Source organism: Cynocephalus volans, chromosome 10 (assembly GCF_027409185.1).
Source record: "Cynocephalus volans isolate mCynVol1 chromosome 10, mCynVol1.pri, whole genome shotgun sequence".
In the NCBI taxonomy this organism is placed as follows: domain Eukaryota; kingdom Metazoa; phylum Chordata; class Mammalia; order Dermoptera; family Cynocephalidae; genus Cynocephalus; species Cynocephalus volans.
In genome coordinates this window covers 94,920,380-94,935,576 of record NC_084469.1, presented here as the reverse complement: position 1 = coordinate 94,935,576, position 15,197 = coordinate 94,920,380, and the positions used below count along the sequence as shown (strand labels likewise).

The 15,197-nt window shown below is 41.0% G+C and overlaps 1 protein-coding gene across 1 annotated transcript; it reads right to left on the bottom strand.

The window, feature by feature from the left end:
• Positions 1–91: 91 nt before the first annotated feature.
• LOC134386979 (zinc finger protein 555-like) lies at positions 92–14,195 on the bottom strand. The gene is made up of 4 exons (XM_063109138.1): positions 14,108–14,195; positions 4,919–5,045; positions 4,285–4,468; positions 92–3,531 (listed from the first exon to the last, which is right to left on the bottom strand). The coding sequence occupies exons 1-4, from the start codon at positions 14,108–14,110 to the stop codon at positions 1,911–1,913; spliced, it is 1,935 nt and encodes a 644-aa protein (XP_062965208.1). The 5' UTR covers positions 14,111–14,195; the 3' UTR covers positions 92–1,910.
• Positions 14,196–15,197: the final 1,002 nt, after the last annotated feature.

Sequence of the window (15,197 nt, the reverse complement as noted above, 5' to 3'; positions counted from 1 at the left end):
TATATATCTTAACTGTTACTTAGAAAACAAAACACCATCTGATATACACAAAGAAACATTTTAATGTTTAGATAATAAGCAAGAAAGACAAAAGTACCCCAGAAAACTGGGGGCTAGCCAAGTTTTCTACTGTTAAAGAGAAACAATTTCATGGAAACTGTCTTTTACTAACTGACTACTTAGTAAATACAATGGGTTAGGATTATTAAAAAAGAGCACTGTGCAATCATGTCTCCAAAATTCTAACAAAGAAAAAACTCTGAACCACAAAATGACCAAACATTCCCCTCTTTTCATGAATGCGACCAACTGCTGTTTCTCTGCCAATTAACATTAGCTCCACTCCATTCTTTCTGCCTTCTAAACAAGAACTATTAAGATTCCCAGTGATAGAATTTAGTTAATGACCTGAGAGCATCCAATCCAGAGATAGCCTAACTTCCTTCAATGTGCATCCAGATCACCTAACACAAGCCCAAATCTGATGCCACGTCCTTTTCAACACTCTCCAAGCTGATGCAGCCCACAACCCTTCATGGTGTGTGGTTATCCACGTTTTGGTAACTAAGTATATCCAAGTTTCCTTGAGTAAATGTGTGGTTAGCGTGTGTTGTGAGGAGGTCTATGGGTAGATTGCACTGACTAAGTGAAAAGCTTTTACTATCATGAATGAATAAGTTATGTTAAAGTCAAAAGTTTTAAGTAAATAAAAAGGAAAATAAAATTTACCTTGAAGAAAAGTGCGTTGGGCTGGCCAGTTAGCTCAGTTGGTTACAGTGTGGTATTGTAACACCAAGGTCAAGGGTTCAGATTCCCTTAATGGCCAGGTGACAAAAAAAAAAAAAAAAGCAGGAACTCATAACTCAGAAAATACCTGGTAATACTAACACAGAATAAGTAGTACCTAAATTGACAAAATTACAAAGTCGATTTCACACTCCATAATCGCAACGGAATATTGCGATATATCATCAAAGTAAATGAAAAGTAAAGAAAATAACATCTGTTAGTGTACAAGTTATCTCAACACAGTTGATAGGATATTCCTAAGAAACACCTACAGAAGGTTTCGTTTGACAAAAAAAAGTGCATTTTTTAAATAGCATGTCATCAAAAATAATTAATTGGACACATATTGAGGGGTCACACTCAGTTTTTGGTTTTTTTTTTTTTAAAGATGACTGGTAAGGGGATCTTAACCCTTGAGTTGGTGTTGTCAGCACCACACTCTCCCAAGTGAGGCACAGGCCAGCTCTGCACTCAGCTTTAAGTAATACAAAACTCCCACAATCTGCCTGACTTATGAGGAAGGTGATATTCGCTCAAGCAAGGACCAGCTCAGAGCAGTCACTCAACAATACAGTGCAGGAACAAAGTACCACATATTTTGTTGGCTGCTGTGTAGGCTGTCATGGTTGAATCAGAAATGAAGAGCCTGGGGCCGGCCCGTGGCTCACTCGGGAGAGTGTGGTGCTGATAACACCAAGGCCACGGGTTCGGATCCCATACAGGGATGGCCGGTTGGCTCACTGGCTGAGCATGGTGCTGACAACACCAAGTCAAGGGTTAAGATCCCCTTACCGGTCATCTTTTGAAAAAAAAAAAAAAAAAAAAAGAAAGAAAGAAATGAAGAGCCACAAGCAGTATTAACAGAACAAAATGTTCAGTATATAAATTATACCTTATGCAAGTAAGGTAAGATCTAGAGAAGAGGAGAGGCAGAGTTTCAGAGAATGTCACCAACCATGACAAGTCCAAATCAGTGGCCTGGTGGACTTGTGAGATCTTGCAGAAATCATGAGGTTTCCCCACATTAGAGTTATATCTCTCTAGTGTGCACTCTCATGTGTTTCAGAAAGAGTGACTTGACAACTAAAAGCTTTTGAATATCACACATGTTCATAGGGTTTCTATCCAGTGTGCATTCTCATGTGGTTTCGAAAAGATGAGGGCCACTTGAAGGCTTTCCCACATTGTTTACATTCATGAGGTTTCTCTCCTGTGTGCATTCTCACATGTTTTTGTAAGGATGAGGACCAACAGAAGGTTTTCCCACATTGCTTACATTCATATGGTTTCTCTCCTGTGTGAGTTCTCATGTGACCTTGAAACGATCTAGATGAAGTGAAAGCCTTCCCACAATTTTCACATTTATAGAGCTGCTCTTCAGTGTGAATTCTCATATGTTCTCGAAAGGTTGAGGGCCAATTGAAGGCTTTCCCACATTGCTTACATTCATACGGTTTCTCTCCAGTGTGAGTTCGCACATGACCTTGAAAGGATTTGGGACAACTGAAAACTTTCCCACAGTTTTCACAGTTATAGAGCTTTTCTCCAGTGTGCACTCTCACATGTACTCGAAAGGTTTCAGGCCAACTGAAGGCTTTCCCACATTGTTTACATTCATACGGTTTCTCTCCAGTGTGAGTCTTTTCATGTCTTTGAAAAGACTGGTGATAACTAAAGGTTTTCCCACATTGCTTACATGCATAGGGCTTTTCTCCCGTGTGTGTTATCATGTGTCGTTGAAAGGTTGAGGGATAAAGGAAGGCTTTCCCACATTCCTTACACTTATATGGCTTGTCTTTTGCATGAGTTCTTACATGCCTAGTAAAACTTGAGAGCTCACCGAAGTCTCTCCTACACTGCTTGCATTCATAGGTTTTCTTTGCTGTGTGAATCTTTGTATGCTGAATGAGGGAATGGGGATGACGAAAAGTTTTCCCACATAACTTACATTCATAGGGCTTCTCCCCAGTGTGTGTTATCATGTGTCTTTGAAAGACTGAGGGATAAGTAAAGACTTTCTCACATTCCTTACACTTATATGGCTTCTCTCCAACGTGAGTTCTCACATGTCTGGTAAAACGTGAGAACTGACTGAAGGCTTCCCTACACTGCTTGCACTCATAGGTTTTCTCTGAAGTGTGAATCTTTATATGTTGAGTGAGGGAGTAAGAGTGGTGAAAGGTTTTCCCACATAATTTACATCGATAGGGCTTCTCTCCTGTGTGTGTTATCATATGTCTTTGGAAGAGTGAGCGATAGATAAAAGCTTTCCCACATTCCTTACATTTATATGGCTTCTCTCCAGTGTGAGTTCTAACATGTCTAGTCAGACTGGAGACCTCAATGAAGACTTTTCCACATTGCTTGCATTCGTAGTTTTTCTCTGCAGCATGAGTCCTGATATGTTGCGTGAGGGAGTAGAAATAGGGAAAAGTTTTCCCACATAATTTACATCCATAGAGTTTTTCTCCAGTGTGAGTTCTTACATAACTTCTCGGGTGTGAGGGACAGATGCAGGCCTGCCCACATTCCTGACAGTGATACGGTTTTTGCCCACAGTGAGATCTGACGTGCCTCTTAAGAGAGGAAAGATGCATGAAGAGCGTCCCACACTTGGTGCACTCATATGGTTTTTCTCCAGTAGAAATTTTCTTATACAGATTAAGATCTGAAATGTGACTGAAGGGTTCTTTACACTGACGGCCTTCATTACTTTCGGGGAATCTGTCCACCATATGATTTCTGTTAAAAATAAGAAACATTTTATTTATGGTGTGTTTGTTAATGATTTGTTGAATATTCCTAATCTGAAAATATGAAATCCACAATGTTCCAAAATTTGAAACTTTTTAAGCACTGACTTGAGGCTGAAAGGAAATGCTCATTGGATCATTTTGAATTTCAGATTAGGAATGTTCAGCCAATAAGTATGTGGCAAATATCCTCAAATATTAAACAACTCAAAATCTGAAACACTTCTGGTCCCAAGCATTTTGATTATATAAGGGATACTCAACCTGTAATGTATTAGTGAGTATTAGAACTAAATTTCCAACTACATTTCAGTATACATGAAGTTTTTCTACATTGAATTGCTTGAAAGTACAATAAACTAAATAACGTGGAAGAGGGCTCAGGAATATTTATTATTAATACAGTGTGTACTATATATAGGGCTTCCATATAATTGTTTCTAACTGAAGTATGTTTCAAACACTCAATATCTAAGTTAGATTAAAAGAATTTTTTTGGGGTTAAAATTCTTGTAAAACTGGGCCGGCCTGTGGCTCACTTGGGAGAGCGTGGTGCTGACAACACCAAGTCAAGGGTTGAGATCCCCTTACCGGTCATCTTTAAAAATAAATAAATAAATAAATAAATAAAATTCTTGTAAATAAACAAATTTGCAGCTGTTTGTAATTTCGTTTCTTTGCTTTTTTTTTTTAAAACTAAGATTCTCTCCTGGGTTGCTGCTTTCACTTGTGAGCAACTCACCTCAGATGTCTCCCCTGGTTTTCGTGCTGATCTTCAATGTTCGGGTCTTCCCAATTTTTTTCTAAAATGTAGGCACAGGAATTATTTCTTGTGCACTCTGGTATTTCCTGTTCCTTAGATATTTTTTCCCCATATATATCCTGCTGAGAAACTGACCCCCTGGCTTTCAACTGAGTCTCATCATCTGAAATGAAAAAAAGTGAACAAATTTTTTAAAGGAAGAAGGTCCCTGTGAATGAAGAAAGATACTGAGGTGCTAGCACCTTAAGGACTTCATCAGTCACAGGCACAAGTGGTCAAAATGGTATGCAATTCACTAAACACAGTAAGCTTTTCACAAGATTTCAAATAAGAAACCTCTCTGTGATACAAAATGACCCATGAAGACTACACACACACTAATGACACAAAGGAGCTTCAAGTTTCTAAAAGAAGAGAAAAATAAAATCTGTTTAATATGCAGATTTTCATTGTCACAGAAAAATTGTTAGATTCTAGATCCATGATGGCTGTGACATTATTTGTCTTATTTACCAATATATTCCCTTTCTAGATTTTAAATCTTGGGACAGCATTGATGAACAAGAAATCTTGCTCACCAAATAACTAAGTGAAGGAATGATGCCATCCTTACCTATTGAGGCCAGGTTCCGGAAAGTTTCCAGCATCACATCTCTGTAGAGGCTCCTCTGGGCAGAATCCAGCAAAGCCCACTCCTCCAGGGTGAAGTCCACAGCCACATCCTCAAAGACCACAGAGTCCTAAGACATTCAACATATGACTGTAGGGGTACAGGTGAGACTAAAAGCACTGGAGCACTGGACTCAATTTATAGAAACTGCAAACAAGATTCTATGGTCTCCCAAAATCTCTGTGAGGCAAATGTCAGACCTCTTCTTCTTTGTTTAAAGTCACTATCCTAATAGACTTAACAGCACCACCAAACTCTGAACTTATCTCTGGCTTTTTACTGTGACTACTCATCTCATTCTTTTCCATTAGCAGGGTTCAGAGAGAAATGCTATTCATATGAAATAAATTCTTCCATTTGAAATCGTGCAGTAAAGGGATAACTGAGCAGGCCTCAGCTGTTCAAACCCTGAACATTCCACAGGTCTTTTCAACCACAGGTCTTTTCAACTAGTCCTTGACCAGCTACCGGGAGGAAATTGTAAGCCCTTGGAATACACTGCCTGATAAGAGTGTGTTTTGTATAGCTGGAGCCTGGAGCCATGCCGGAGAGTGTATACTAACAACATGATTTACGGTAAATGACTATTTTTGTCCACCTGGAGCCCTGGGCCACACTGTATCAGTTTGACCTCTGGAGGTGCTGGATGCTGAGTAGCTAAGGTCAGTCACATGAGCACCCCATGCCACCATGACTAACTCTCAATAAAATCCCTGGAACTCCAAGGCTTGGGTGAGCTCCTCTGTGTAGTAATATTTCACACGTGTTGCCACACATCATTGCTGGGATAATTAAGCTCTGTCTGTGCAACTCCATCAGGACAGAATAAATTGATGTGTGAGTCTGGTTTCTTCTAGACTCTGGCCTAGGTGCCTTTTTGCTTTGCTAATTTTAATACATATCCGTTTGCTGTAACAAACTGCAACACTGAGTATAACTACTTTTCTGAAATGAGTATTTCCATGAAATCAATATTTCTCTGAGTTCTTGTAATGAATCCGTCTTCCAAAGGGTGTTCTTTGGGATCCCAGACACTGAAGACCATCAATTCCTATGACAAAAAATAATTCACTAGAGAGGCTTAACAGTAGATTGGAACTGGCAGAATAAAGAATTAGTGAACTTCAAGATAGACTGATAGAGATTATGCAATCTGAAGAATATAATAAAGAATGAAGATAAAAAGACAAAGCCTTAGAAAGGTGTGGGATGCCTTTAAGTATACCAATATACATGACATGGCAGTACAAGGAGAGGAGAGAAAGGAGCGGAAAAATATTCCAAGAAAAAATGGCTGAAAACATCCAAAATTTATTGGAAAACACCAACCTACACATCCAGAACCTCAATGAACTCCAAGTAGGAAAAGTGCAGAGATCCACGGTTACATCATAGTAAAAATGATGAAAGTCAAAGAGAAAATCTTGAAAGCAGCAAGGAAAAAACTTGTCACTTAAAAGGGAATCACAATAAGACTAAGTGCAGACTTCTCAGCAGAAACAATGGATGTCAGAAGGTAATGAGATAACATTCATATGGTCAAAGAAAGAAAAACTGTCAGTAAAAGGGCCCTACATCCAGAAAGCTATCTTTTACAAATGAAGGCAAAATAAACACATTCCCAGATTTTTTTTTAAAAAAAGAAATTTGTTGCAAGGAGAAGCAGCTTTATAAAAATACTAAGGAAATTCTTCAGACTGAAAGCAACTGGTCCCAGACAATAATTCGAATCCACATTAAAAACAAACAGCATTGATAAAGGTAATTCCTAATAATAAAAGACAGTATAAATGCATATTTCCTCCTTTATTTTCTTAAATAATACAAAAAGCGATGGTGTAGATGTGTTTCCAAAATATTGTTGGGTGTGTAACACATAGAATGTAATATACTCATTGATGGCTGGCCAGTTAGCTCCCTTGGTTAGAGGGCAGTGCTGACCAAGGTCAAGGGTTCAGATTTCCTTACCAGCCAGCTGTCAAAAAAAAAAAAAAAAAAAAGAGGGAGACTGTATAATGACAAAAGGGTCAATCCATCAGGAAAAGACAGTAATTATAAACACGTGCATCTAAAAACAGCACTAAAATAAAGCGAAAAAAAAAAAAAGACAAAATTGAAGGCAAAATGGATGATTTGACAACAACAATAATTGGAAACTTTAATACCCCACTTTTAATAGTGGATAAACAAGTAGGCAGAATGCAAGAAGGAAAGAGAACTGAACAACACTGTAAGCCATTTAGATCTAACAGACATCTCTAGAACACAACCCAGCAACAGCTGAACATGCATTCTTCTCAAGTGCAAATGGGACATTTTCTAGAATAAACCATTTGCTAGGCCATAAAACTAATCTCAACAAGTTAAAAATAATATAAAGTATGTTCCTGAGTAAAATGGAATGATAGAAACCAATACATTACATCTTGCCGGGAGTAGAATGGAAAAAAAAGGAAAGTAAGAAACCAATACGAAAAAATTTGGTAAACTCAGAAACATGTAGAAATTAAACAACATACTCCTCTGCAACCAATGGATCAATGAAGAAATCAAAAGAGAAATAATGGGCCAGCCCGTGGCTCACTCGGGAGAGTGCGGTGCTGATAGCACCAAGGCCACAGGGTTCGGATCCCATATAGGGATGGCTGGTTGCTCACTTGGGAGTGCACAGTGCGGATAACACCAAGTCAAGGGTTAAGATCCCCTTACTGGTCATCTTTTGAAAAAAAAAATGAGAGAGAAATAATAAAATACTTTGAGAAGCATGAAAATGAAGACGCGACATACCAAAACTTATCTGAAGCAGCTAAAGAAGTCCTTACAAAAAAATTTATAGCTGCACATACCTAAATTAAAAGATCATAAATTGATAACCTAACTCCCACTTCAAGACACTAGAAAAAGAAAACTAAACCTCAAGCAAGCAAGAAGAAGGAAATAATAAAGAATATGGTAAAAATTAGTTAAGTGGAAAACAGAAAAACAATACAGAAAATCAATGAAACCAAACCTGGTTCATTGGAAAGTTCAACAAAATTGACATAAACTGACACACACAAAAAAAGAGACTCAAATTACTAAGCCAGAAATAAAAGAGTGAACATTACTACCAACATTAAATAAGAAGAATTATAAAAAATACCACGAGTAATTATGTAACAATTAAATAAATTAGGTAACTTAGGCAAAATAAATTCCTAAAAAGACACAAACCACCAAAATAGACTGAAGAAATAGATAATCTGAATAGACCTATAACAAGTGAAGATTGCATTGGTAATCAAAATATTACTAAAAAAAAAAAAAAAATTCCATGCCCAGTTGGCTTCACCAACAAATTCTACCAAACATTTAAAGGAAAATTAATACCAAATGCTCACAGACCTTTACAAAAATTACAAGAGCAAGGAACAATTCCCAATTCATTTTATGAGGTCAGTATTATCCTGAGCTAGACAAATCCAGTATTAATCTGAAACTAGACTAAGACATTACAAGAAAAGAAAACTACAGACCAATATCTCTTATGGTTATGGATGCTAAAATCATCCACAAAATACTAGCAAATTGAATCCAGTAACATACAAAAGAATTACACGTTATGACCAGCTGGGATTTATCTCAGGAATGCAAGGTGGGTTTAACATATATCTCATAAAGGACTTATATCCAGAATATATAAAGAAATGATACTCAATAATAAAAAGAAAAATAACCCAAATAAAGTGTGGTGAAAGGATATAAATAGACATTTCTCCAAGGAAGATATACAAATAGTCAGCAAGTACATGAAAAGATGCTCAATGTCATTAGCCATCAAGGAAATGTAGTTCAAAGAAAAAAGGAGATATCACTAGAATGGCTAGAATACAAAAATGGAAAATACGTTTTGGCAAGGACATGGGAAGACAGAAGTCCTCATACACTGCTGGCAGGAATGTTGCAGTAAAATGTTGCAGCTGATGTAGAAAACTGTTTGACAGTTCCTTAAAAAGCTAGATGACTTCTAGTTTCTGGTCCAGCATGTAGGAACTTAGAAGTCATCTTCCATCCTAACAAGTAAAAATCCAAACAAACTGAAAACCACCAACTCTTCTTAGATTCGTCAGAGAACTGATGTTACAGGGCAAACTGCTGCCCCCCAAATTGGAGACAGATGGAAGAATACAGAGATTTACAACTTACCAAAACAGAAACCCACAAGCAGAAACCTCTAAGGGAACTAGTATCTAGATCAGAAAAATCAGAACTGCAACTGACAAATTGCTGGAGGTTTAGTGTGGACAAGTCTGCCAGTTAGGAACCCCAGGTGGGCCCGGTGTTGACAGGGGCATGACCACACTTTTGTGAGTTTTACCTGCAGGACCTCTACCAGATTCTCATCATGAAGATGGGGGAGGGGGGGGAGTAATGATTTTTAAATAGGCCAGAGCATTCTGTTCTTCTTATCAAGGTTGCCCTCTAGCGAAACTATTTTACCAGAGCCAAACCTGTTGGGTTTTTATCAGAGTCTTCCTGATCTGGGGGAAAGAAAATACCCAACTCCAGTTTCCTCTAGCCATGTCCCATCTAAGTGGGTGGGTAGGTAGGTGAGTGGGGGAGAACTGAGAAGCACTTGTAAAGTTCATAGTCTAGGGGCCAGGCTCACAAAAAGAGTTGGACCTAATTATAGGATTACAGAATGCTTCCCCTCTGCCCACACCTTACCACCACATGACTACCGGTCTGTTTATTGCAGTTCCTTTCACCAGTACATTTATCCAGCTTTCAATGATAAAATTACAAGGCATACTAAAAGGCAAAAAACATAGCTTGAAGAGACAGAGAAAGGGGGCCAGCCTGTGGCTCACTCGGGAGAGTGTGGTGCTGATAACACCAAGGCCACAGGTTCGGATCCCATAGAGATGGCCAGTTAGCTCACTGGGTGAGCATGGTGCTCTCAACACCAAGTCAAGGGTTAAGATCCCCTTACCAGTCATCTTTAAAAAAAAAAAAGAAGAGACAGAGAAAGCATCAGAACCAGACTCAGATATGGCAGGGATGTTGGAATTATCAGGCTGGGAATTTAAACAGCTATAATTAATATGTTAAGGGCTCTAATGGAAAAAGTAGACAACATAAGTAGACAAGAATAAGTAGAGAAACAGAATTCTAAGAAAGAATTTTTTAAATCCTAGAGATAAACAAAAACAAAAAACACTGTGACAGAAATTGGGCTGGCCCCGTGGCTCACTCGGGAGAGTGCGGCGCTGGTAGCACCATGGCCACGGGTTCGGACCCTGTATAGGGATGGCCGGTGCGCTCACTGGCTGAGCGTGGTGCGGATCACACTGTGCCAAGGGTTGCGATCCCCTTACCAGTCAAAAAAAAAATGGAGATGACTTCAATGGGCTCATCACGAGACTGGATGTGGCTGAGGAAAGAAACATAAAGATATGTCAATAGAAACTTCCAAAACTGAAAAGCAAAGATGAAAAAGAAAAGAAAAGAAAAGAAAAGAACAAAAAAAGAACAAACTATCCAAGAACTGTGGGACAACTACAAAAAGTGTAACATACATGTAATGGAAACAACAAAAGGAAAAGAAAGAAAGGAACAGAAAATTAGAAGCAATAATAACTGATAATTTCCCCAAACTAAAGTCGAACATAACACCACCGATCCAGAAAGCTTACAGAACACCAGTAGAATAAATGTCAAAACAAACAAACCAACCCCAAAACTACACCTAGGCATATAATACTCAAACTACACAAAACCAAAGATAAATAAAAAATCTTGAGTGAAGCCAGAGGTAAAAACACTTTACCCACAAAGGAGCAAAGATAAGAATTACATAGAGTTTCTCCTCAGAAACCACGCGAGCATGAAGAGTGGAGCGAAATATTTCAAGTGTTGAGAGATGAAAACCCTACCAGTCTAAAATTCTGTATCCTGGGAAATTATCTTTCAAAATGAAAGAGAAATAAATACCTTTCTCAAACAAAAATTGAGGTGATTTGTAGCTAGTAGACCTGCCTTGCAAGAAATGTTAAAGGAAGTTCTTCAGAGAGAAGGAAAATGACATAGGTCAGAAACGTGGATCTATATAAAGAAAGGAAGAGAATCAGACATACAATTCAAAAAGGTAAAATAAAACCTTTTATTTTGTTTTTCTTAATTGATCTATAACAGGTAACAAATAGCTCAAAATAATAATAGCAACAATATATTCGATGACTAATCCTTATGTATAAGTGAAGTGAATGACAGCAATGATACAAGCAAAAGGAGGGAGAAACATGGAATAGTCTGTTGTTATTAGGTACTTGCAATGCCTGTGAAGTGGTACAGTGTTATTTGGAAGTGGATTTGAATTATCTATAATGCATGATGCAAACCCGAGAGCAACCACTAAAAAAAGGAAAAGGAAATATAATCCATATGCTAAGAAAGGAGAGAAAATGGAATCATATGAAATGCTCAGTTAAAACCACAAAAGGCAGAAAAAGAATGGAAGACAAAAATGGGAACAAAGGCAACAAAGAGAAAACAATAAAAAAAAACAATAGATATTAATCCAACTATATCAACAATCACTTTAAAAGTCAATGGTCTATGGGCCGGCCCGTGGCTCACTAGGGAGAGTGCGGTGCTGATAACACCAAGGCCACGGGTTCGGATCCTATATAGGGATGGCCGGTTCGCTCACTGTGTGAGTGTGGTGCTGACAACACTAAGCCAAGGGTTAAGATCCCCTTACCGGTCATCTTTAAAAAAAAAAAAAAAAAAAAGTCAATGGTCTAAGTACACCAATTAAAAACAGAGATTGCCGGAATGGATCAAAAAACTATACCCAACTATAAGCTGTCTACAAGAAGCCCTCTTTAAATATAAAGACAAGTATAAATTAAAAATAAAGGAATGGAGAAAGATAAACTATGCTAACACCATTCAAAAGAAAGCTGAATTACCTATATTAGTTTTAGACAGCAGACTTCAGAGAAAGGAAACTTATCAGGGCTAAAGAGGGCCATTATATAATAATAAAAAGGATAAGTTCCCCAAGAAGACATAACAATCCTTAATATGTATGTGCCTAACAACAGAAAGTCAAAATGCATGAGGTAAAAACTGATAGAACTGCAAGGAAAAATAAACTAATCCACTATCATAGTGGAAGACTTCACTACCCCTCTATTGGAAATGGACATATCCACTAGGCAAAAAGTAAGGATACAGTTGAACTCAACACCATCAATCAAACGGAATATAGTTGACATCTACAGACAACTTCATCCAACGACAATAGAAAACACATGCTACTCAAGCTCACGTGGAATATCCAAACACAAACCATTTTATGGCCATAAACCACACCTTAAAAAATTTAAAATCCCCCAATACTTGGAGATTAAACAACTATTTTATAAATAACATATGTCAAAGAAGAAATCTCAAGAGAAATTTAAAAATAATTTTAACTTAATGAAAATATGACTTATCAAAATTTGTGGAATTCAGTGAAAGCTGTGCTTAAAGAGAAATTTATAGCACTGAATACATATATTAGAAAAGAAGAAAGATCTAAAATCAAGAATCTAAGCTTCCACCTTAGGAAACTAGAAAAAGAAGAACAAATTAAGTCCAAAGTAGGAAGGAAAAAAATAATAAAAATTAGAGCAGAAATCAATGGAACTGAAAACAGGAAATCAATAGAGAAACTCAATGAAACCAAAAGGAGGTTGGTTCCTTGAAACATTCCATAAAATTGATAAGTCTCTAGCCAGGCTAACTAAGGAAAAATAAAGACACAAATTACTATTATATGAAATGAAAGACGGGACATCACTTCAGACCCTATGGACATTAAAAGATAATAAAGGAATACTACAAACAACTCTATGCCCACAAACTTGATAACCTAGATGAAACGGCCTAATTCCTTGAAAGACACAATCTGCCAAAACTCACACAAAAAGAAACAGACAATCTGAACAGGCCTACAGCTATTAAAGAAACCGAGTCAGTTATTAGTAATCTTTCAACTAACGAAGCATCAGGCCCGTAAGGGTTCACTGGTGAATTCTACCAAATATTTAAGGAAGAAATTAGGCCAATCCTCTACAATCTCTTCCAGAAGAATGAAGCAGAGGGAATACTTACTTCCTAACTCATTCTACAAGGCCAGCATTACCCTAATACCAAAACTAGACAAAAACATTACAAGGAAACGACATGACCAATATCTCTCGTGAATACAGATTTAAAATCCTCAGCAAAATATTAGCAAATATGTAGCAAATACTACAATGTATTAAAAAAATATACACCATGCCAACTGGGATTTATCCCAGGTATGCCAAGCTGGCTCAACATTCAAAAATCCATTAATGTAATCCATCTCAACAATAAGAACCGCCCCTCCCCAATCCATTCTGTAGCTAATCTCAGCCTCCACGGTTACTGCGTGGTTGTTCTGAGTAGCTGGAGGCCATCTGCAGGGGGAGGCTCCCCAGCAAGACCTTCTGCACCTTCACTGACCGCCTTTGCAGGCTCAGCTGTGGACTTGACCTGGAGTCACTGGACGCAGGCCTCACCTCCCCGCCCAGGTGCTGCACCTGCTTCACGACACCCCCAAACTGCCCCCATCCCCTCCCCCCGGCCGTCCCCCCAAACTGCCCCGATCCCCTCACCGCCGGCCGTCCCCCCAAACTGCCCCTGATCCCCTCACCGCCGGCCGTCCCCCCAAACTGCCCCCGATCCCCTCATCGCCGGCCGTCCCCCCAAACTGCCCCCATCCCCTCCCCCCGGCCGTCCCCCCAAACTGCCCCTGATCCCCTCACCGCCGGCCGTCCCCCCAAACTGCCCCCGATCCCCTCATCGCCGGCCGTCCCCCCAAACGGCCCCCAGCCCCTCCCCCGGCCGTCCCCCCAAACTGCCCCTGATCCCCTCCCCCGGCCATCCCCCCAAACGGCCCACTGCCCCTGATCCCCTCATCGCCGGCTGTCCCTCCAAAACGTCCCGCGAACACAGTGTCACCCGAGAGCCCAGGGGCTCGCGCCGCTGGCGCCGCCCGCTCCGGGGTCGTCCCCGCCCGCCCCTCAGCCCTGCCCGGCAGCGGACTCGGGCTCCCGCCCCCCGCACGCTCACCATGTCCGGCCCCGCTCCCGGCTCTCAGGGGTGTCCTCCCCGCGGGCCGCAGCTGCGGAAGGTGCGAGTGACAGGCCGCGGACGCCCGGCGTGTGCGGGGAGGCAGGACGCGCGCGCACGGCGGGGCGAACAGTGACGTCCACACCCCTGCAGCCCTGATTGGACGGTTCTGGAACACCGGCGCCTCTGACTGGACAGTTACCTGGTCCGTGACGCTCTGATTGGGCATTGCTCCGGGCACCCCTTTCCCGCGGGACCTTTGACTGGACAGCGCTCCGGGCCGGGGCTCTTCCTGATTAAACATTCCGGGTCCTCAACCCGATGTCTTGATTGGACAGTTGTTCGCCGCCAGGCCTCCTGATTGGACAGTTTTTCTGGCCCCGCCCCAGAGCTCCTGATTGCTCTTGGGCACCGCCCCCTCTCCCCCCCGGCAGTACCAATGCCCCGGCCCCGCCCACTGCTGCCTGAGTGACAGGCGAGTCGCAAATACGCGTGGCTGACCCCGCCCACCCGGGGCGTTCGCTTCTGCTCAGAACTCTCTGCAGCCCCGGGGCGGGCCGTGCTCCACCTGCTTTCTGGAAGTGGGGTTGCAAGTGTCTGCGGGAATTTCAGACTCGGTTTTCTCTCCGAGCGACCTCTTGTCTGTAACAAGAGGGACAGACTGGACAGGAGGGCCTGGGCCCTGCAGGGTCGGGGTGGCCTGGTTCGCGAGTCCCCTCAATCTGAGCTCTTTAAGAACAAGACCCTTCACAGTGACGTCACCGCGCGCTCGGCGGGGGGTCGAGGCCGCGACCTTCCCACCCTGTGCCCCGGGTGCTTGATCATGTGTCCACAATGTCCCGGTTTTCCCCGGACTTTCTCAGCCTTCTGTCCTCCTCGTGGCAGAGGACACACTCAGCTCCTGGCTGAGGCTCCCCCCAATTTACTACCGAACTCACAGGTCCCGCTGCCGGCCCCCAGACAAAAGCAAACCACTCAAAGACCAAATGTTAGTGGAAAGGGAAGTCAGCTTACCTCCAGCAACACCAGTGACCTGAGGAGAGGTGTTGGGCTAACCCATGTCTCTGGTAAACCTGACGGAGAATGACCG

Excerpts from the sequence above, each read along its gene's own strand:
- LOC134386979 (XM_063109138.1), bottom strand. Across the intron at positions 4,469-4,918 it reads CCGGAACCTGGCCTCAATAG|ATGATGAGACTCAGTTGAAA; the intron begins GTAAGGATGGCA and ends TTTTCATTTCAG. Across the intron at positions 3,532-4,284 it reads AACCAGGGGAGACATCTGAG|AAATCATATGGTGGACAGAT; the intron begins GTGAGTTGCTCA and ends TATTTTTAACAG.